The sequence below is a fragment of the Phodopus roborovskii genome, unplaced genomic scaffold (genome assembly GCF_943737965.1).
Source record: "Phodopus roborovskii unplaced genomic scaffold, PHOROB, whole genome shotgun sequence".
Classification (NCBI taxonomy): domain Eukaryota; kingdom Metazoa; phylum Chordata; class Mammalia; order Rodentia; family Cricetidae; genus Phodopus; species Phodopus roborovskii.
The window spans coordinates 162957-186424 of record NW_026125281.1 but is presented as its reverse complement, the minus strand read 5'-3'; the positions used below and the strand labels follow the sequence as shown (position 1 = coordinate 186424).

General features: G+C 44.9%; 1 protein-coding gene across 2 annotated transcripts; it reads left to right on the top strand.

Moving 5' to 3' along the window:
* Positions 1-489: 489 nt before the first annotated feature.
* Positions 490-18825, top strand: CUNH8orf89 (chromosome unknown C8orf89 homolog). Of its 2 annotated transcripts, none has more exons than XM_051199640.1 (5): positions 490-841; positions 11172-11335; positions 15412-15553; positions 17347-17402; positions 18529-18825. In XM_051199640.1, the coding sequence occupies exons 2-5, from the start codon at positions 11209-11211 to the stop codon at positions 18675-18677; spliced, it is 474 nt and encodes a 157-aa protein (XP_051055597.1). In that variant the 5' UTR covers positions 490-841; positions 11172-11208; the 3' UTR covers positions 18678-18825. The 2 variants fall into 2 exon arrangements, with proteins under 2 accessions (XP_051055597.1, XP_051055607.1); XM_051199650.1 differs by having other exon boundaries at positions 11169-11335.
* Positions 18826-23468: the final 4643 nt, after the last annotated feature.

Genomic DNA, 23468 nt, shown 5'->3' with positions numbered 1-23468 from the left:
GGGGGCTGGTATCCTGTGTGTTGAGCAGTGAGGCATGCTGATGTTGAAATCTTACTGAGTAGGTGCCGATGCTAGACTTCAAAGGGAACACACTTTTACAAAATACTTGAAAGGGTCTAGTGAAAAATGAGACCGATGTCATCTTAGTTGCTAGCGGCCTAGAAAGCCCATGTCCCCCCGACACACACACACACACACACACACACACACACACACACACACACACACACACACACCCCTTGTCCAACTGTCCTTTCTCTCCCACCGGTGGAAGTGTCAGAGCTGACTGCTGTCAACTAGTCTTGTTCCTGCATAGCTCGCCTCTCTCTCAGCAGAGACCCAGAGGCATCAAGAGTGTAAGCTGTCCAACCATCCGGACATCCACCCTGGCTTGTGGATCCCTTGCTTGCTCTCCAAGCCATCCAGCATCCGCCCTGGCCCTGCTGTACCGGCCGAGCTCAGTGGAGCGGCCCCAGGCTACGGGCGCCTAGCAACCAACGGCGCTCCGGGCAGGCGGGGCCACAGCTGCAAGCGCTCGCTGGCCCCGGCAGGACCGGGCCGTGCTGAGCGGCGGCTGCGCTCCGAGCGTCGCCGGGCTGCCGGCCGCCGAGCATGCTCGCCCTGAGAGTGCTGCCAGTGCGAGCAGGCTGCCGGCCGCTCCGCCCCGCCGCGGGGGACAGCCCCGCGACACCTCCGCCGGCCTGGGCCGAGGGCTCGGGTCGGCGCCAGGTCGCCGCTGGCTCCCACGCTGTCCGCTGCCCCCGCTGGCCGAGCCGCCCTGCTTGGTGCCGTGGGTCCGGCACCTGAAGAAGCCCATCTCCTCGGTGCAGCTGCGGGGACGGTGAGTTCAGGGAGTCGGGGCTCCTGCCTAGCGGCAGGAAGGGCAGCTTGAACGTCTGGAGAGCCACGTGGTCATCCAAAGCTGATCTCGAGGCACTTCGTCCGGATGGCTTGGGCATGGGACCTGACCAAACCTGCTCCGCTTGTGGGGTCAAATGGCGGGGAACGAGTTTGAAACCCTGAATATTCTCTATACACCTCTTAGGTTCTGACAACAAAGCAGCCCAATGTTTACTGGACACACCCTTACAGGTTTTGCACTCCACCTCTCCCAGAGCTTAGGTTGGGAGCAGAGATGTGTTTACTTCCTTTGGCTTCTATGTGTCCCCGGCTCCCGCATAGGCTCAACTAGAACTCCCTACATTGCCAAATCTGTCTTGTATAATTTCTGATGTGCTCATATTTGCGGGTGCATTTTTAAAATTTTCACTGGAGTCTAAAAACGCTAGAAAATAATTGTGCTGGGCAGGTAAGATTGTTTTGAGTACCGGTCAACCTGTACAGGTTGTCTAGCCTGTTTGGAGTTATAAACGTCAGGGAAACCATAGGGACAAATGCAAACAAGTTTGCAAACAAACGGTCTTGGATTATATGCACTCATGTATTGTGGTAAATAAGGATCGGACTACCTCACTACACTCGTGCATATGTAATCCGTGTTAATTAAATGTTAGAATACTTTTTCATATAACTTTTGCCGTTACCGTTTAAAAAGGTTCTTTGTGTTTTTGAAATTACATCATGGCATATTAGGGCTCCCCTGACTCAGCACAGACACATGTGGGTAGGACCCAAGGACATTCCTTATTTTCTACCACTTCCTTTATTTTTTAATACATTGCATGTTTTCTGATTTTCACCATTTTTCCCTTTGATTTTGGCCACAGAGGGTATAACCTATGCAGTGCCCATTGAGAACAGTCCCAGCGTTTCCCTTTTGCAAACAACCCAATAAGGAGCATTCTTACACAAGGAAACACTTCTGTAGACTAAATCCCTTGACACAGAGCTGCTGGGGTGGAAAATGGCTCAGCATTCGAAAAGGCCTTTGCAGCACAACCCAGAGGAGGAAAGAGAAGCAACTCCACGGGTCCACAGGGCTGTCCTCTCCACTCCACAGGGTGTGGCTATGCGACCTCTGCCCCCCATACAGAAAGAAAAAAAAAAAAAAAAGAAAACAAAACAAAAACGGGACTACTGGATCAGATGTATGTACATTAAACATTTTGACAGAATTTTGTTTTTACAAAAGTTTGTGTTGATTTGCATTTTCTTTTGGGGTATGTGGGTGTGAGAGAGAGAGACTTGAACTCACTATGTAGCTTGAACTGGCCCTCTTCCCCTTACCTCCCAATTATAAGTGTGCCATCATGCAAGGATTGATTTACCTTTGCATTGGCAGGCTGTGGTGAGGAAGAAATGTTTATTATTCTTTATAAATAAATTGTATTTATTTCTGTTTGCAGAGTGCTTATTACCTGTTACTACTGGACACTCAAAAATGTTTTTAAAAAGCCGGGCAGTGGTGGTGTGTGAGTTCAAGGGCAGTCTTGTTTTCAGAGAGAGTTCCAGGACCGCCAGGGCTACACAGAGAAACCGTTTCAAAAAAACAAAACAAAAGCAAACAAAAACCAAAAACAAAGCAACAACAAAAAGTGTTTTAGAAATGCAGTCTCTGTCCACTTATGAGAGTCAGGCATGACCCTCTGAGTATGACGACTAAATCCAGGTTCGCTTGACGCCAGTGCTGTGGTTTTGTAGGCTGTAAAGCCTTGCTCAGTCATCGGCTGGCATCATTTCCGTGGGTAGTGTGAGCAGTAAGTAGTGACGTCTTCCTCCACTAACTCTTGTACATGCCGATCGGTCCTTTGCCTCCGCAGTGCTCTGGGTTATCTGTCTCTCCAGGCACCATTCCCGTTTGCCTTTTCTCCACCTTCATACCCCGAACATATCTTAAAGGCATAACGGCTTCTTTCTCTTTCTCAAACCTCCTTTGCCAGCTTTAGTAAAGATTCTGGCCTTACTTCTCATCTGTAAATAGACAGTTCTTGACTTCTTGTCTCCAAACCAGTTACCCCCCAGTTTCTGCTGCTTGGTTGCGGGGTTGTGGATGTCCACTGGATGTCCTGCTGTATTTGTTTATTTTTGTGAAGTGTTTCTCAGCTCCTGCCGATCTTCACTCTCAGTCTCTTGGAGCTCAGGTTCTCATGCCCCGTTAATAGCCACAGCCCTCTTCCTTGGCAGAACCTGGATATACCTGTCAATCTTACAATCTCATTCTCAATGCACCATTTTAATAGCCTCTCGGCAGGGTGTGGCAACACACACCTGTAATCCCAGCGCAAAGAGGCTGGGTAGGGGCTTTGTGAGTTTACGGCCATCCTGGGCTACATAGTAAGACAGAGCTTGTATTAAAAGGAAAAGAAAATCATTTATTTCTAGCAATTTGCCAGCTATAGTAACATACAGATCGCAATATGTTAGCTACTTTTGTATATATGAATTGTTCTTGCACACACTGTAATAATCCCCAGGAAGGTGTATTTATCAACAGGTGGCTTTCTTCCCATTTTTAGAAGAACCGGAGCTCTGCTTTCATTACCATTTCAGACTTATGTAAACAGGGAGCAGACAAGCAGTTTCAACAGAGTTTCCTCGGAGATCCAGGTGGAAATTGTATTCTATTTTTATGACTTAATCTGGGAAGTCACATTGGCTTCCCTTTGCTTTATCATTTATTTATTATTATCTATTATTTGTCTATTTGTATATATTTAATGGCCCAAGGAAGTTAAATCCAGGGAAAGGTGCACCAGTCTCATCACAGAACACGGGGTCACACAGGAAGGAAGCACAAAAAAAGCACACACACGAGACACTAAATTTGTCCCAGCACATCCACCGTCAACAAAAGAGTGTTTCATAAGAGCCACAAGAAGACAAATTGCAAACTGCCATTGACCTGGGAAAGCTACTAGGAGGCTTGCCGTCTATCCCAGCGATGATAAGAAAGAGCGTGCTGCTAAAGGGTCGAGCTTCCGAGCTTCACCAGCTGAGCCCTGGAGCTGAATCCACACTGCTCCAATAGAGACCTGTAACTCTGAAACACCAGGCCAGGCAGACAACAATGGGAAGCTTCTCTGTTTTGGCCAAGTATCCCTTGCTTGAGCAACCCTTGACTCTTGGAGGCAGCACTCTGTCCAAGTCACACTTGAGGGTTACAAGTGATGGAAGGAAGTTGACCAGTCAGGAGACAAAGCAAATGGCCCCTCAGGACCCAGCAACACCCAAGAGTAGCACCAGAGGCCCAAAGGGGTCGTCATAAGGGAATGATGTCTTGCAGCTGCTCTGAGAGCTGCCTGGTGTGCTGGGACTGGAGAAGTACAAGGCTTCCTAAAGCACCAGAGTGGGGGGGGGGGGGGCAGTGCAATGGGAACCATCTTGAGAAGGTCCCAGCAAACACTGCTGAAAATGAAAAGGGCATCTGTCCCCCAACACACCTCTTTCCAAGGAGCTCAAAGTCCCAGAAGAGGTGGGAGGAAGTGCAGACTGGCAGAGAGTGATAGCTGGAATGTGTGTGTGTGTGTGTGTGTGTGTGTGTGTGTGTGTGTGTGTGTGTGTTATTGAGTTCCTGACCCCTGAGAAAATACCATAGATTCAATTCACTTATAGTTAAAGGACTCACTGATTACCACTAGCAGGACAACAGTGTCTCAGGTAGATTGGAGATTGCCATGAGAAGTGGATGGGGAAGATTTTTAAAGGCAAAATCCACAAAGAGTGGAGTTTTGTGTATCTGCACAGGCAAACCAGGAGCTGTTTGCTCTGCTGAGATTGGGTAACCTGACCGTGACCGTCTGCAGAAGCTAAGAAGCAGTTAGTCACAACATAGCCAGTGGATGGTCAAAGAAGTCAGAGTTACTGGGAATTTGTCTTCCAGGCACTGGAGTCAGAGGCAAACAGCTAGTGGCTACCAAGGTGGATGCCTAGTGTAAAACGGAGGGGTTTTTAGCCATCACGGCTGTGCAGCTCCTCAGCAGGAGTCGGCAGTAGCAGAGAAAAGCTGAAAAGTCTATGGACCTGGCCCCTGCTCCTGTAAGAGGCACAACATAGGCTGAGCCAACATCCTTCAGAACACACATTCTCACCAAGATGGAGTAGTGACTAAGGAGGAGGAGCCCATCTATTCCAGTGTGTACATCTTCTGGAGCCACTCCCAGGAGACTTAGAGAAAGCAGGACCGCCAGCTTTCTAAATAGTATGCCCTGTTTGAAAAGAACTAATCCTAAACAGGGCAGTGGTGGCACACACCCTTAGTCCCAGCATCTTCGAGGCAGCTAATGTCTGTGAGTTCAAGGCCAGCCTGGTCTACAGAGTGGGTTACAGAACAGCCAGGGCTGGTACACAGAGAAAGCCTGCATCACATAACAAAAACAAACAAACAAAAAACCAAAACAAAGCACTGATCCTTAACAAAGACACAAGCAGGGAAATTATACTACTAAATCCATTAGGAAGTATATTCACCAATTCAACATTCTCATACCGTAGACTATCTCACCAAGGGGAATCTCTTCCCTAAAAATGGAAATATATCCATCCAGCATGGAAAAAATAAGAAACAGAAAAAACGGACAAGACAACTCCTCTGAAAATTTTAACTCCCCAGAAACTGGCTCCAAAGTTATTGAAGTGGATGAAATGCTGGATGAAAAAAAAAGCTCAAAATAATGACTTTTAAAAAAACTAATGATGTGTTTGACCAGGCTGGCCTTGAACTCACTAAGATACACCTGGCTCTACCCCCACCCCCAGTGAGAGTGAGTGAATGGGTGAGTGAGTGAGTGAGTGAGTGAGTGAGTGAATGAGTGAGTGAGTGAGTGAGGCTAGGACTAGGATTAAAGGCATGCACCATCACTGCCTGGCAATGCCAGTCGTAAATTAATGGAACGAGGCCCTAATGCAAATGCCTGATGTTGGGAATAAACCTCTGGGGAGCAAGCAGGGGCCTGCTCAGCTTAATGACACTGCTGTTCCTCTCCTGATTCGCCAAAAATGTGAGGTTCTGACTTCTCAGTCTTCCCCTTGGATAAGGTACCATTCTGATTTAACTGAATTCCTGCCTTTCGTGGGCTCAGGCTCCCTCGGGCTCCTCTGCACCTGAATTGTAGGCCTTTCTAGTAAATCTCTTAACATTCCTATTCTTAGTGTCCTTAGGAATTCCTGGAATTCCTGGTCCCCTGGTGTCGAGGTTTTGGTTTTTTCTCCCCAAAGAATTATTTTGTTTAGAGGGCCTTTTATATCCTCTTTTTTTTTTTTTTTTTTAATATCTTCTAGCAAAGCCCACACTAAATTTCTCAAAGGGAAAGGCATTGATGTGGAGAACTGTTAGGAATGAAAGTAAAAAGGTGACCAACAAGTGTGGTCTGCAGTGTTGAAATGTTGGAACTTTGTTTAATGGCAATGGTCACCAAGTGACCCTTCCTCTTGATCCATATACCCTCTTTCACCATATACTCAATGATGTAAACAAGTGAGTGAATGAATGAATGAATGAAAAAAAAAAAAAAAAAAAAAGACCAATGAAGGCTGATGAAGCGTTTGATTCTTGGAGTCAGAAGGAGAGGATTGATCCCTCCAAGTCATCCTACATGCTATCCTACAAGATATCCATACATGTTCCATATGTATAGACACACACACACACACACACACACACACACACACACAAATAAATGTAAAAAATTAAGACATCAATGATTTCTAAGGGGGGACTGAATTAATTTAGGAAGATAATATAGGATATGGACAAGAAGTTCAATAAAGATAGGTTTTTGAAAAAAACAGTTTTAGAAATGAAAAACTGAGTAAGTCAAAATTAAAACAATTCAGTGGAAAACTTCCCCGAGAGAGGAAATCAAGAAAGAAACACTTCTGGGTTTGAAGATAAGGTTCATGAGTTAAGCTATTCAAACAGGAGCAAAGGAAAAGAAAACACAAGCCTTTAATCTGGAGCGATTGAGAAGCTGGAATGGTAACATCGTAGGCTATCTGCCTACGGAGTGAGTTCAAGACCAGCCTGAGCAACTTAACCCTGTCACAAAGTAAAAAAGACAGAGACTGGAGAGACTGCTCTCCCAGAGTATTCAAGTTCAAATCCCAGAGCCTCTGCTGGGTGGTTCATAAATTCCTGTAATTCCAGTTCAGAAGAAGAAAACAGCTGCAGCCATGAATGAACAGGAAAGAATAAACCCCACTAGAAAAAACAGATAAGCAATTAAAAAATTAGGAAGCATCAAACATTAGAAAGACAAAAAAAAAAAAAAAAAAAAAAAAAAATGATAGGAACTACGACACACTTTTATAGCATAACCTGAGTGTAAATGGTTTTATTTCTCTAATTAAAGATATAGACTTTGTGTTGCTGGAGGTTTTCTTTGTCCCGCCAGGTCCCGAAGATACCTTAGCCCCAAATAAACACACATATGCTATATTAATTATGAAACTGTCGGCCAATAGCTTGGCCTTCCTATTGGCTAGCTCGCTCTAAGTTTTCAACCTATATCAGTTAATCTATGCTTGCCACGAGACTGGGGTTTACCCGTAATCTGGCATGTTGCTTCTTCGGCAGCATGGTGTGTCTGCTGTGCCTGTCTCCCAGCATTCTCCTCATCCCCTAGTCCCACCCATCTTTCTGCTTGGCCAATCAGTGTTTTCATTCATCAACCAAGAAGAGAAACATGTATATGGAAGGACATGCCCCATCAACTTTGGTCTGGCGAGATAGCCCAGGAGTTAGGAACACTGACTGCTCTTCCAGAAGTGCTGAGCTCCATTCCCAGCATCCACATGGTGGCTCCCAACTGTCTGTCCTCACTCCAGTTCCAGGGGACTTGACACCCTCACACAAACATACATTCAGATGAGACACCAGTGCACATAAAATAAAAATAAATCTTAAAAAAATAATTAAGAAAGATAGAAAAGCGATACAATTGACAGACATCCAACAAGTTTACCAGGAATTCTTCGATAAACTTAAAACAGAACTTGGATAAACTGTAATGTCTACCTGCCAGGACTGGCATGGTTGTTCTTTTGATATTATTACCACGGCTTAGGGATTGACCTTACTGGGGTAACAGTGAATGTAGAAATGACAGACACTGCTCGCGCACATCCAAAAAAAGCTGGGGTGGGGTGGGCTGTGTGAGACGAAGCAGCAGTACCAGTATTTACGAAGGTTGAGTAGATCAGCCTGTCTTGGGGAGCCGTCTCTGCAGGGAGGTAGTCTCAGGCTTCAGTCTGGGAGGATGAAGCTTGCTGTACCAGGTCAGCATCCAAACAGGGATCAGGGGAAGGCCTTGTCACTCCCTGAGCCTAGCCTGGGGGAGCCCTTGCCATTTCCACAGGTCTGAGGATTCAGGGTCCTCGCCACGGCTGTGCTCTGTGCTCATGCCATGAATGCTCATTCATACAGGGGTTGCCTTTGCTCCCCAGAGCCACCCGGACCTGGTGTGTACCTGAGTCAGAGTCATCATACACCAGAGATACGATACCTGCAAGGCTATGCTGCTTATGTCACTGTCCATTCAGCCATAATGAATGAATCAGCCTAGGAGCCTAGCAGTGGCCAGATGCATAAAGAAAATAGGGCATATATTATTCAGACATGCAGAAGAATGAAATGATGTCATTTTCAGGAAATGGATACATAAAGACCATCATATTAAACCTGGGTCAGGTGAGTCCAGGTTCTTGGCCTCTTATCCAAGAGTTGAACACAAGCGTCCACACATATTCTCAAAAGTGAGATGACTTCATTCACAAGAGCAAAGCAAGAGGACAGGTTATGGGAGTCGGCCCTGTCAACAGTGGTGTGGGCCAGCATGAGTGACAGGGCCCTGACTATTCTGTGCTTCCTTTTAAGGAGCTGGAGAGGAAGAGTTGGTTACTAAAGGGCTTTTCTTGTTGGTTATCTATTTTGATTGGCAGGTTATGAAATGACTTCTCATCGGACACACCCTCTCTCATAATGCATCTGATTGTAATCATAGGCACACCCAGTTATGCATGATGGTAAAAATAGTGCCTCCTTCCTACAAAGTTACTAGAAGTCAGGTTTTGCCTTCCTACGCATGGACCCCAAACCAGTTCGGGTCCGAACGGCCCTTCTATTTTCACACCAGATTCATTGGGAGTACACTTGAGCAAAATGGTCCAAATCTGAGAACTTCAGAGAAGGGAGTACCCGTAGTCTGATGCAGGTGGGTGGGGAATGGGGCTTCTGGAGTCGCTAGATGTATTGTTGGAAAGGGGTGTGTGCCAGCATAGTGTGAAGAAGTAGTGCTGGAATTGGTGTTATTACAGGAGGCGGCGTGTGCTAGCTCCACAGCAAATGCCGACCCTAGGGCACTAAACTATTCCCTCTGCCTGCCTGCCTGCCTGCCTGCCTGCCTGCCTGCCTGCCTGCCTGCCTTGGCAGAGATCGCATTTATGGGCAACATCAGAAAAAGCATTTGGTTTGGGTCCAGTGAGGCAGCTGAGCACATAAAGGTGCCTAATGACCTGAATTTGACACCAGAGATCCACAGAGTGGAAGGGGAGAATCAATTCCCACAGATTTTCTTCTGACCTCCACATGTATGGTGTGGAATGTGCAGGGGTTTGTGTTGTTTGTTTGTTTGTTTGTGTGAGATAGGATCTCTCTAAATAGATCTAGCTGGCCTTGAATTTACAGAGGGCCACCTCTCTCTGCTTCCCAAGTTCTGGGATTAAACATGTGTCCATCACTGCTGGACTAGTGTTTTGTTTTTTTATTATATCAATACATTCTTGAAGTTGTAGGTACTTGCAAATGTGGGCTTTTTTGGGGGTGGGGGAAGTTGAGGCAAGGTTTCTCTATATCTCTGGAGCCTGTCCTGGAACTTGCTCTGTAGACCAAGCTGGCCTCAAACTCACAGAGATCCACCTGCCTCTGTATCCTGAGTGCTGGGATTAAAGCTATTCACCACAATGTCAGGCTCTCAAATGTGGACTTTCAAACAAACTTTTATCATAAAAAATGCCAAACATAGATAAAAATTTATAATATAATGAGTCTTCATGTGTGGATGTTCTAGAAAAATCTAGTTTTAATAACATTTTCTTATAACAGGGCATTGGTGCCTCACGTTTTTAGTCCCAGCACTTGGGAAGCAGAGGCGGGCAGATCTCCGTGAGTCCGAGGCCAGCCTGGTCTACAGGGCAAGTTCCAGGACAGGCTCCAAAGCCACACACAAACCCTGTCTCAAAACAACAAAAAACAAAACAGCATTTTCTTCTGACCCAGCAGGATAAAATGCCTTAAGGAGGCTTTTCCAGTTGGAGATGTTCAGAAGTCCATCTGAGGGTCTCTGTCTCCTGTCTTCCATCAGCAGCAAGCAGGATTGAGTCTCTGGCTGTGGGAGCGGGAGGCTGGCTTGGAGCTCAAAGTTCTCCAGGCACCTCTACTTCTATAGATAAACATGAAGTTCTTAGAATGGAGTCGGAATTGTGATTCTAAGAGTCTTTTTTTTTTAAAGCCAGGGTCTCACTGTGTGAATCCAGCTGTCTAGGAAGTCCTTATATAGACCAGGCTGGTCTCAAACTCACAGAGATTGGCTTGTCTCTCCCTCCTGAGTGCTGGGGTTAAAGGTGTGTGCTGACATACCTGGCTAAATGTCTTTTAAGAGTTTGGAAACTATCGATTACTTCATATTTCAGTTGAGGTAATTAATTCTCATGATTGTTGTTACCCACAGAGATCCTGTTTGCCCTCCAAATCCTAAACATTTAAAGCACTGAAGAGGTTCCAAGGATTAAAAGTACCGGGAGTGGTGGCATCTTCCTGTTACCCCAGCTCTGGGGAGGTGGAGTCAGGAAGATGGGAAGTTCAAGGCCTTCCTTGAAGAGTTCTGTTTAGCCTAGGTTAATTGAGACCCTGTCTCAAAACACCACCCAACTGGCAACAATCATTAAAATGCATAAAACACAGCGAACTTTATTCTTAAAACCCTCTAGCTCTGAAATCTCAAGCCTATGCTGGGCATTGTGGCATATACCTTTAACCCTAGCACTTCCAAGCAGAAGTAGCCAACCATATCTCTGTGAGTTCAAGACCAGCCTGATCCAACATAGCAGGCTAGTAAAGCGCTAGATAGTGAGACACTGAAAAAGCAAACTAAAACCCCAAGAATGCATAGTTGCACATTATAGTAAATGAGTGTGAATATTTGGTGTTCATGGTAATACGAGAAAAGTTTTTTACAAGAAACGCCTGTGTTCTTGCCTTCTCTGCCTGCCCTGAGCAGCGTCTCCTTCTCATCTGGGGCATTGAAAGAAGAGAAGATGGCAGTGTTATCACCTGAGATCAAATTGGAGGCTTCCAAAGCTACCAGGAGCTCCTTGGACAACTGTTTTCTGTTTGAGAGTAGTTGGAGGAAAGCAGTTTTGGAAACACAGAAGATGAGGAAAGGTAACTTCATTTCAGTTGTAATTCTCTTTGAGAAACAGAAGGGGTGACTGGAATTTACAGATACTTCCCTCTAAGCAGTCGAGAGGCGTTATGTAACTCCTATGACATTTATATTGGGCTAGTATATTATGGGAAATGGGAGCAGGTTAAGATTAATAGTCCGTGAGTGATGAAAACACATTTATTTACTTATGTTTTACACTGTTTTATGTGTTACTTATATTTTTTAATTGTTTTGAGAAGGTCTCATGTTGTCCTGGCTGGTCTTGAACCTGCCATGTAGCCCAGGCTCATCTTGAACCTTTGAAATCCTCTCGCTTCTGCCTCTCAAGTTCTGTGGTATAAGCATGTGTGCACTACAATGTTTAGCTTTGAATTTTGAACAATTACCTTTTTTCCCTCCTATTTTTCTTTCTAACAGCATTTTCCATATCCCAGAGTAATACTGCACTTGTAGTCTAGGCTGGCCTTTCAATTCCGCATCTTCCTGCCTCCACCTCCCAAATGCCAGGATTTCAGGCTGCTTTTAGCCTCTTAATTTACCTTTTCCACTTAATTTCTTTGTTTTTATTTCTTTTTAACATGTGTTTATTATTTTTATTTTATGTTATGTTATATATGTATATGTATATGCTTTATGTGTTTATGTATGAGTACCAGGGGGTACTTGGTGCCCATGGAGACCAGAAAAAGGTGTGAGACCCACTGGAACTGGAGTTCCAGATAGTTGTGAGCTGCCATGTGGTGCTGAGAACTGAACCCTGGTCCTCTGGAAGAGCAGCCAGTGCTCTAATCCTTTGGGCCATCTCCCCAGCCTGTGGTTTTCATTTATTTATTTATTTATTTATTTTTATTAATTTATTATTTACATTCCAATCCCAGTTCCCACTCCCTCCACTTCCCAACTCCTCCCATCTGCACCACAGAGAGGGTAAGGCCTCCCCTAGGAAGTCTACTAAGTCTGTCCCATCATCTCATTGAAGCAGGACCAAGGCACCTCCCCACCCCCACACCCCGTGTCTAGGCTGAGCAAGGTGTCTCTCCATATAGGATGGGCTCCACTAAGTCAGTTTGTGCATTAGTGTTAGATCTTGGACACTGCCAGTGGCCTCATAAATTGTCCCAGTCACACCATTGTCACCTATATTTAGGGAGTCTAGTTCAGTCTTATGCAGGTTCCGCATCTGTCAGACCTGAGTCAGTGATCTCTCACTAGCTCGGGTCAGCTGATTCTGTGGTTTCTCCATCATGGTCTTGACTCCTTTGTTCATATGTTTGCTCCTCCCTCACTTCGATTGTACTCCAGGAGCTTGGCCCATTGGTTAGTTGTGGATTTCTGCATCTGCTTCCATCTGTTTCTGGAAGAGGGGTCTAGCTTCTCTGGGGGTGTGGATGTAGACTGAGTATCTTTTGCTTTATGTCTGTTATCCACTTATGAGTGAGTACATACTGTTTTTGTCTTTCTGGTTTTGGGTTGCCTCACTCAGGATGGTTTTTTCTAGAACTGTCCATTTGTCTGTGAATTTTAAGATGTCATTGTTTCTTACTGCTTAGTAGTACTCCATTGTGTAAATATACCACATTTTCTTTATCTATTGTTCAATTGAGGGGCATCTAGGCTGTTTTCAAGATCTGGCTATTATAAATAATGTTGCTATGAACATAGCTGAGCAAATGTCCTTGTGGTGTGAATGTGTCTCTTTCGTGTATATTCCCAACAGTGGAATTGCAGGGTCTTGAGGTAGGTTGATCCCTAATTTTCTCAGAAATCGCCATACTGATTTCCACAGCAGCTATAGGAGTTTGCACTCCCACCAGCAGTGGAGGAGTGTTTCCCTTTCTCCACACCCTCTTCGGCATAAGCTGTCATTGGTGTTTTTTATTTTAGCCATTCTCATTGGTGTAAGATGGAATCTCAGAGTGATTTTTATTTGCATTTCCCTGATGACTAGAGCATTTCCTTAAGTGTCTTTCTGTCATTTGAGATTGTTCTGTTAAGAATTCTTTATTTAGATCTGCACCCCATTTTTAATTGGATTATCTGTTCTTGACTTAATTTTAGTATGTGGTATTTATGTGGAAAATTGTCCATCTCCTTAAAGTTTTCCAGTCTTGTGGAGTGCAGGTTTTTGAAGTATGACCTGATGATTCTCTGGATTTCCTCGGTGTCTGTTGTTATGTCCCCCTTTTCATTTCTGACTTTGTTAATTTGGATATTCTCTCTCTGTCTTTTGGTTAGTTTGGATAAACGCTTGTCTATTTTGTTGAATTTCTCAAAGAACAACTCTTTGTTGTCACATTGGTTCTTTGCATCATTTTTTTTCTTTGTTTCTATCTTACTGATTTCAGCCTCCATTTGACTATTTCTGCCATCTACTCCTTCTGGGTGAGTTTGCTTCTTTTTGTTCTAGTGCTCTCAGTTATTCTGTTAATTCTCTAGTGTGGGATTTTTCCAGCTGCTTTATGTAGACATTTAGTGCTATGAATGTTCCTCTCACCATAAGTTTGGGCATGTTGTGTGGTCATTTTCATTAAATTTTAGAAAGTCTTTTATTTCTTTCTTCATTTCTTTATTGACCCAGTGGTGGTTCAGTTGTTGATCATTGTTCAGTTTCCATGTGTTGGTGGGCTTTCTGAAATTAATGTTGAATTCTAACTTTAAGCTGTGGTGATCTGATAGGGTACAGGGGTTTATTCCTTTTTTGTTTTGTTTTGTTTTGTTTGTATCTGTTGAGGTTTGCTTTGTTACAGAATATGTGATCCATTTTTGAGAAGGTTCCATGAGGTCCCAGCCTGTGTTTCGATTTCTTACCTTGGGGATGAGGAAAGGACTCAGCCGGTAAAGCTGAGAAGGCAAGTTCAGGTCCCCAGAACTCATGAACAGGTCGGTAGGCATGGCAGCCTCTCTGTAATCCAGCACACCACAGGGAGAGAGAGGTGATGACCAGAACAATCTGGCTAGCTAGCTCGCTTACCTACACAGCCCAGTGTTCTGGGTTCTGCCTTAATACATGAGGGTGAAGAGGATTGTTGAATGTACTCAATTAAACCTTGGGCCTCCACACAGGCAAACGCCCCCACATTCCCACCCACATGAAAAAAAGAAAACAACTTACAGCCAAGTAAAGTGGAGCATACTTGTGATTCCAGCTCTTGGGAGGCAGAAAAACTGTTGCAAGTTCAAAACCAGCCTTAGCTACATAGAGACAAGACACTTTGTCCCCATTAAAACCCCAACCAATCAACCAACCAACCAGCCAACTGACTAAGCGATCTACCAGCCAACAAACCAACTAATCAACCATCCATCCATCCATCCATCCATCCATCCATCCATCCATCCATCCATCCAAACCCAAACAAAAAGACTTGACAATCTGGACACTTAATATTGGTTTTTACAGGTTTGGTATGAATTTTGTAGAGAGAAAAATTCAAGTCCATGCCAAGGGTAGGATTTCAGATGGTGTAATCCCCACTTTGTGATTATTCACCAAGAAGCAGGACATATTCAGTAGCAGGCAATGCAGAAGTCTTGAAAGTGATGTTTATCTCAACGTGGTGCTATGATTGTATGAGCTCTAACTAAAACAGAAGGGGCAGCGGGTCTGCTGGAGACTGGCAGCCAGCGCTGACCCCTGTCCTTTGCTGCTGCCGCTCATATTGCTGTCATGGGGGATGGGTAGGTGGGATTCTAGGCCTGGAACCTAGAGCCTTGCACACACTTGTCCAGCCATGCTTCTTATTTTCAGATCCAGTGTCACTAAATTGCCCACGCTGGCCTTGAACTCATGATCCTCTTCCCTCAGCATCTTGGGTGCTGGGATCGCAGGCAGGAGCCAACAAGCACTTTCTCCTTGTTCCCATTCTTATCCACCTTTCAAACCTACTCCTCCCTGTGGTCGGTCAGGCAGCATCTGAGCCATGGGGTCAAATGACAGCAGCTCCGTATTCCTCCCCCCACCCATTTGCTTTACCACACTGTGCATTCTAGAATGTGGTGGAGGATGTGTGCATTTAACCAAGATGGTTATGTTTTTGTTTTTGTTTTGTTTTTTCTGTCACAACACATATAGCATTTGGTCTAGAAGAGCCCAAAGACTGTCTCAAAATGCCATATTTACCAGAATTGTCAAGTTGCCCGAACAGCTTAAGTTCAGCTCCACTAGAGATCCATAAGCACCTGTTTCACACTGAGGCTGACATCCCTCCCATCAGGTAGGTGACTGTCACCTGACTGCCTCTGTTGAATGTTCATTTGTAAGCAATGCTGAAGGTAGAGGGTTCCCTGGGCTAGCGAATCTGATCCATAGAGGATTGGATTTTTATTTTATTTATTGTTTTGCGTCTAAGTTAGCCATTTCATTCAAGTTGAAAAATCAGGGTTAGGGTTAGAGAAGATTAGAGGACCCGTTTTAAGTAGATTGATTGTCTGAGCCTGGTTCGATGCATAAGAGCACGGGAATGGAGGTGTATTAGGACTTGAAGCCTGCAATGGCTGCAGGGTTTGGAAGACTGGGGGCTGATAAAACCTTGTCCTATCAGAGAGAGCGTTTCAGCCAGTCACCCACCTTTGCAAACTGCCACTAGAAGCCTTCCCAGGCTTAAGAGCTGGGCATGTGGCTCAGTAGCACGGTGCTTGCCTAGCAGTCTAGATCCCAGGTTTTGTCTCCGGCATTGGAAACAAAGCAAAGCAAAACAAAACAAAACTCTGGCTTTATCTTCAAATCTGTAATCCCAGCACCCAGGAGCCCAAGGCAGGAGGATTTCTACTTCAAGTCTGACCTGAGCCCGCCCTGAGCCCGCCCCTGAGCCCGCCCCTGAGCCCGCCCCTGAGCCCGCCTCCTACTTCTGCAGTTTGCATCTTTGTCCTCTTCCCAGCTTCAGCTGGTTTTTGTACATAATGGTTTGTGATCTGGCTGTTTGGGAAGTCACTTCCTGACATTTTACACTGACAACTGTGAATTTGTGTCTTGCTGAAGGATACATCAGAAAACGTTTTGTCACATCCTGCCTAGAGTTCTTCTTATGTAAAGTGGAAAGTGATGTATATGAGTGATGTATATGTAGGCAACTGTAAATGTACCGACTGAAGTGCCTTCATTTCAGCCATGCCAGTGAGAACATACCAAGTTGCCTAAGTATTTCATTCCCCCTGCCTGTTGCACATCGTTCTGTGAATGAGCCATCTTGGCAAAGCAGGGGACTACCCGCTTTGTTTGTTTTGTGCACTGTTCTTATCTTCTTGTTAGCCCCACAATATGTGAATATTTGACTCTAAAACTCTGGTAAATGTCTAATCTTTCCTCAAGTTTTCTTAATGGAGATCAGAAATTTTCAGTGAATCTCACAGCACACAAGGAATATACCCGGCAATAGCATCATAGAGGTAAAGGTCAAAGCTTGCTGTAGTTATATGGAATATGGAATTCTTAGGGTTCATTACCCATTCCCCCTAGTAATTTGTTGTGCTGGTCTATTCCTTTAGGGACAAGAATTGTAGCAAAAATTCAGGCCATGGTAACTGATAGAGGAAAAGTGCAAAATTGTGGGACACAGGCATCGTGCATCTAACACGTCCAGACACATTAGTGTCATCAGCATCACTTGTGTGGTGACTACTTGCAGATACCACAAATGCCTGCATGGAATTTTACTCAGCGCCTAGCTACTGGTGAAACAAATGTAGAGGAAATCTACCCTTGGGTTGGGTCATTCCCACTTGTGTTGGAGTTAATCATGGTGGAGTTGTTTCTCTCCTGTACCATTGGCTTTTGTCCCCACGTGATACCATTTGACAAGGTGAGTTTCGGTAGGACACGTCATAATACCCTCAGCAGATGCAAGAGTGTGGGGCTTGCCCCAGGGCAGAGAAGCAAACAGAGCAACACAAAACTCGAGAAGCCAGCGAGTGTGACTGAGACTGTGCCGTTTGTTTGCCTCTTGTGTCTTTCAAAGCCAACAGGCTGTGGGGTGATGTATGCCACCTTATGACCATCCGTACTCTTTAGGGTTAAGAAGACCAAAGAGTCATGCAGCATGGCAGCACTTCAGGAGAAGTCAAAAGGTACTCCCTTATTCCACTGGTTTCTTCCCACACCTTTCCTTCTTTGAATAAGGTCACTATGTAGCCAAGGCTGGCCTCGTGCTCACAGAAACCCCTGCCCTAGGCTCCCCAGTGAAGTGCCTGGGTTGTTGACAATTCCTTTAAGCTCTGCTTTCGTCTGTAAATTTAGTGGGTTCGAGGTTTGTCCCACACACTTCTGTCATCTCAGGACCAAGGCCAGTGTCCAACACAGCTCACGCAAAGCCTCTTCGTAGGCTTCAAACTGGCTACCTAATGTTAAATCTCGGAGCTTTAAAATCATTCAGCAGTGCCACAGAAGCTTGCAGCCCTGATGCCCAATCACACTACTCCCCTATTTAAGGAACATCTGCTCATTTACCATCGACTGAAATGCGAACGTAGCACAGAAGCCTCCACCACCTTCCCAGAAAGTTCCATTCTATCCTTATCTTAAGCAAAGCAAAACGAAACAATTATTTCATGTGTGGTGTTTTGCTTTGCATGTGTGTCTGTGTAGCAGTACAATGCACCGTGTGTGTAGTACATTAAGCATCCATGAGAGGGCAGTGGAGGACGCGCTGGAACTGCAGTTACAGAAAGCGAGCTTCCATGTGCTGGAAATCAACACGGAAGAGCAGCCAGCCAATGCTGGAAACTGCTGAGCCACCTCCCCAGCCCCATCCCTATTTTCCATTCTTTTGTTAAAATGAATTCCATATACTGAACACATTTCACTGCAGACACTGTCTATATTGCAATTGTTTAGAGCCCCACACTGACCCTTAAATCCGTTTCATTCTAAGCACCACTGACTATGTCTAGCGTGTCTGGAGGGAAAGTCTGTCCTTTGACCCTTTAAACCAGACATTCCCAGTTTCTCACTGATAAAATAAGCTCTTAACATTTTCCTGGAGCAGTTTTGCTCAAAGTTAGTGTCTTGAGCCATATAATCAAAAGTTTTCCATTTTTTAAGTTGTATCAGAAGTAGGCATTGGCCTTTCTGGAAAGTTCAAGGTGTGTATGCAAAGATGCAGTGGTAGTTTGTGGGCATTAGTGGGAGCATGCATCAGCCGCTGTCTCAGTGCATGCTGAATTGGGTTGTGAGAGCCGGTTTTTTCCCTCACAGGCTCTGTCTTCAGTGACCCTTTCGCAGGGGCGCCCTCACAGTTTCTACAGAGACTTTCCAGAATGGCCATACTGGAATATGACACCATCCGCCAGGAAACACACAAGAAGTCAAGGCGAAGCAAGAAACGAGATCTCCGAGACTGCTAAGGGCCCCGCCCTGTTCCACGCTTCCCCCCCCCCAGGCTATGGTTCATATTCGCCATGTTTCTTTTTCTTTCTTTCATTCTTTTTTGATATGTGATATGATATACATACAAATGGAAATGTAAATAGCAAATAAATATTTTATGTTATATATGGACTAATTCATATTTTGTTAAACATGGCATTATGGCATTTCATCTTTTACTTTATTTTATTTATTTATTTATTGCTTTTTTGAGACAGGGTTTCTCTGTGGCTTTGGAGCCTGTTCTGGAACTAGTTCTGGAGACCAGGCTGGGCTCGAACTCACACAGATCCGTCTGCCTCTGCCTCCCGAGTGCTGGGTCTAAAGGAGTGCGCCACCAACACCAGGTTTATTTTACTTTTTTCTTTAAAATGAATATTTTGTTATTAAAATGGACTGATTTTACATTCTAAATAAAAAATGGTACTGGAGACTGAACCTACATCTTTGAGCATACCAGGTAAGTTTACTGCTCACTGAACTATATCCCCACCAAAAACAAACCAAATCATTTGAATTATGTGGATATACACATACTAGACATTAGAAGTTTTACGAACATTTATATGTCTTTTGGTCTAAGTTGATAAATGCTCTTGAGACTTATCTTCCCAATGGATCTCACTAGTTGTTGTGGAAGGCTCGAGAAGAATCCATGGATGATGTCATACATCTGAACCCCCCCACCCCCCATCATTCAGGAGGCTGAGGCAAGAGGGTTTTTGAGTCTGTCTCAAATCAACCAAACAACAAAGAGGACAGATGAATGGAAATTAAGTGTTGCTGGCATTAGAAGGGACCAGGAGCTGGAGAGATGGCTCAGCTGGTAAGAATACTCGATGGTCTTCCATATGGCCCAGTCTGGCATGCATACCACCTGCATGTATCTCCAGGTCCAGGGGACCTAACCCCCTCCAAGGGCTGGCACCTCCACAGTGTGTATAAAATAGAAATGAAAAATATTTTTTATTTAAAGCCGGGAAGCTTCAATGAAGGTTTTTTTTTTTTTTTTTTCCATGTTTGGAAACTATTGTGAGAGAAATATTCAACTAGATGAAGAGAAAAGTTAGTCCTGGCCTGCTGATGGAGTCTGGATGGGTAATCCTGCCTTTGCTTGTGAGACAACAGTGGACCTTCTTCCAACACTGAACTTCACAATGGAGCAAATGAACACACTACCCTTGGTCACCCATCTCCTCGGGACCTTTACTACCAGGCAGACACACTCCATAGCCACCCTGAGTGACACACTCACCCCAACAAGGCCACACCTCCTAACCTCTTCTGTAATGACCAAGCATCCAAATGCCATTCCTCTTCAAAGCACCACACTTGCAGAGTATAGAGAGGGTCTCTAGTTAGAAAGTAGATGAGCTGAGACTCTATCCACCTAGGGTCTGATGTTCATATACATAAACTTTGGGAACAATAATTTTAAAACATCTTCAGCTTACCATACCAAAGGACTCATCATGATGGTCTGAGTGTCTTCTTTGTTTGTTTGTTTGTTTGTTTTTTTTAGAGACAGGGCTTCTCTGTGTAGCTTTGGAGCCTGTCCCAGCACTCACTCTGTAGACCAGGCTGGCCTCGAATTCACAGAGATCCGCCTGCCTGCCTCTGCCTCTGGAGTGCTGGGACTAAAGGCCACGCCCATTTTAACTCTTACGGAAGTTTTGCCTCCATGTGTATCTAGGCACCATTTCTGGGTAGCGCCCTAAGGGGTCAGAAGAGGGCATTGGATCCTCTGGAAATGAAGTCACAGATGGTTGTGAGCCTTGTGTGCCTGCTGGGGACAGACCTCCAGGTCCTGGGCAAGAGCAACAAATGCTCTTAACTGCTGAGTCATCTCTCCAGCCCCCTAGAGGCAGACTTCTATTACTGCAGTCACTGTGGATACTAGTAAGTGTTGTCTGTGATTTGGAAACTCCTTCCAGAGTAAGTGGCAACATTCCCAACCTTGAGGACCTGTACCTTATGAGAAACGTTTAGGATGGGAAAATGGGGGTGTTCCCAGGCATGAGTGTGTGTGCATCATGTGTGTGTGTGTGGCTATGTATGAGCAACACTCTTCTTAGGTTGAGAAATTATGGAAAATGTTTGAGACTGAAATAAGTCCTTTTCTTCCCCAAGCCTTGTCGTCTCCTCCAGAACTCCACCGATGCTGTTTCCATGTCTTCCGGTGCGGTCAGCTGTTAGCCCGGAAATGTGGATGGAAGCCCCTCCACTCCCGAGGGGATCGGTGGCTGAATCAGAAATGGTTTGCTGTGGCTGGTCTCAGAGCAAAATCCCTGGGCACACAGAGGACTATTGCAAGGCCCAGATTCAATCCTTTCTTCATTTGCACCCATGACATCTTTAACTCTTTCTGTTCTGTGGTTTTAAGTCTCTCTCTCTCCCCCCCCCCACTCCCAGGAACACAAACTGCCCTTATTTGGGGCCATTTTCATCTGGTCTAAATATCTGGAGGGGGAGAAAAGGAATTTGTGAATATTTTCGATTTTCTTTCTGATTGCTTTAATCTGTGGGCTTTTCCATCCCCGGATGCATTTGTCGTCGATTATTTTAGCATTGCTCTAGGCCAGCAGCCCAGCCTCCAGCCCAGCTTGCTTGCTGTTTCTAATTATTAATTTTGTAATGATATCATTCCTGTTTTCAATTTATGTGTTTTTTTTTTTTAGGTCTACAATCACTCTTTATCTAATTCTGTGTCACAGATTGGCAGTCTACTTGTTTTGAAGCCCACACAGTAAGTACTGTAGTCTTGACAAGCCATGCAGTCTCAGCACAGTCACTGAACTCTGACATTGGGGAAAGAAAACTGTTGTAGGTGACATGTCAATTAATAGGCGTGCCAATAAAACTTTATTCAGAAAAAGGCATCAGCCAATTTATTCCTAACTGTAGTAAGTATTGCTCATTAGGTAATTGCTAGAATGCTCCTCTTTCCCTCATTAAGATCAGATTTTAATTCTCTGCCTCGAGGGTTAGCTAACATATTTTCCTGCAGATGCTTCTTTGGAGGCAACTTGATCATTACCAGGTTTGTTTCATAAGTCCTGTTTCCTTTTTACATGCTCCTCAGGCATAGGACACTTCGCAAAATGCTTTTCATCTTGTGTCTTACTGAATTCTTCACAACAACCCAACTGTATAATTCCTGGTCAGGTCCCTCCTTCTCATTCCACCCTACAGCTGATTGCCTTCCCCAACCTTTCATTCCAATATTAGGACCCTTCTTATTTCATCTCTAAAGCAAAATCAATAAAAAAAAAGAGCTTCGATTTTCCTAAGATAGAGACCTCCTGGTCCTGTGCTCATCTGTGTGTGATCCATATTCTCAAGGAAACACCATCTGCATTTCTAGTTTCTCTCCAGAAGCTGTATTCCCCCATCACCACAATTTCCCATTTTAAGATTTGTTCGTGGGAATTGATGGCACGCTCCTTTAATCACAGTGCTCAGGAGGCAGAGGCAGGGGGATCTCCGTGAGTTCAGGGCCAGTCCAGGACAGCCAGGGCTGTTATACAAATAAATAAACCCTGTCTTTCTAGAAAAAAAAGCACATTTAAAAAATGCAAAAGTGTGTGTGTGTGTGTGTGTGTGCACACGCACGCGCGCGCACTATGTTTGTGCAGGAACCTGTGGAAGCCACAGGGAACTGGAGTTACGGGGGTTGTGAACCACCACGTGGATGCTGGGAGTGGAACACTGCTCCTCTGGAAGAGCAGTAAACACTTACTCTATCTTTCCAGTTCCACACTTCCCCTCTCAGTTGTTTCTGCCAGAATAAAAACTCAGTGCAAGACCTCCTGTGGTGAGCAAGCAAGCAAGCACGCGCGCGCGCGCGCGCACACACACACACACACACACACACACACACACACACACAGGGTGGGCAGGGGTATAATAAAATATAATAAAACGGTTTTGAAAAGAAGATGGCATGGTCATGTTTGGTAAAGTTCCCTATTAGGAAACAACTAAAATGAAAAGACTTCATAGACAGAATTAAAGAAGCATATAGGATTGGCCATATCCAGAGAAGAATTGACAGAAAGGTGTTACTGCTCCCTGGCCAAAGAGTCAAAGGAAGAGGCAGTATCAGCTGAACCCAGTGGCAACCGGTGCTGTAGAGGGACAGCCACTTTAAGAGAGCCGTAGCCAAGAGTGTTGCTGAAGATAGTGTATCACTTAGCAGATAAATCCCCAACTCTTTCTACCTTCTGCCACTGCCTCCCACCAGCCAGCCAGATCCAGTTGAAAGTTTGCAGCATTGAAGCCTGGGCGATAAATTCCACAAGAATCAGCTACTTAGCACAGAGCTGAATGTACAGAGAGATCTGGGACCAGCTGCCAGAAAATACCCAGCAAAGATCACACATTAGACCCTAGGATTTCAGCCCAACACACATGGCTTCAGGTGTGGTGTAATGTTTTTCTGAAGACTGTGCACAAAGCTTGAAGGCAAAATTGAATGCTAGGCCATTGGCCAAATGGCAGAAGGACGGGAGAAAATCAACGGAATAAGAAATCAATAAAATGCCCACTTAGTTCATGGAAATATGTTTTGCCTTCTCTCCCAGAGAGTCTGCTGCTTTTGCTCGTTTCTCGCCAGCAGAGATCTTATGGAGGACCAGCTCGCCTTTCATGTGACAAGTGGCCTGGCGTTCTCTGCAGCCCAGCCACCTGTGGTATGGAGAGGGAGTTTAGGAAGACAAGGAACCCTTAAAGGGCAGGTGCTGGAACGTGTGGGGATCTGTGTCTGCTTG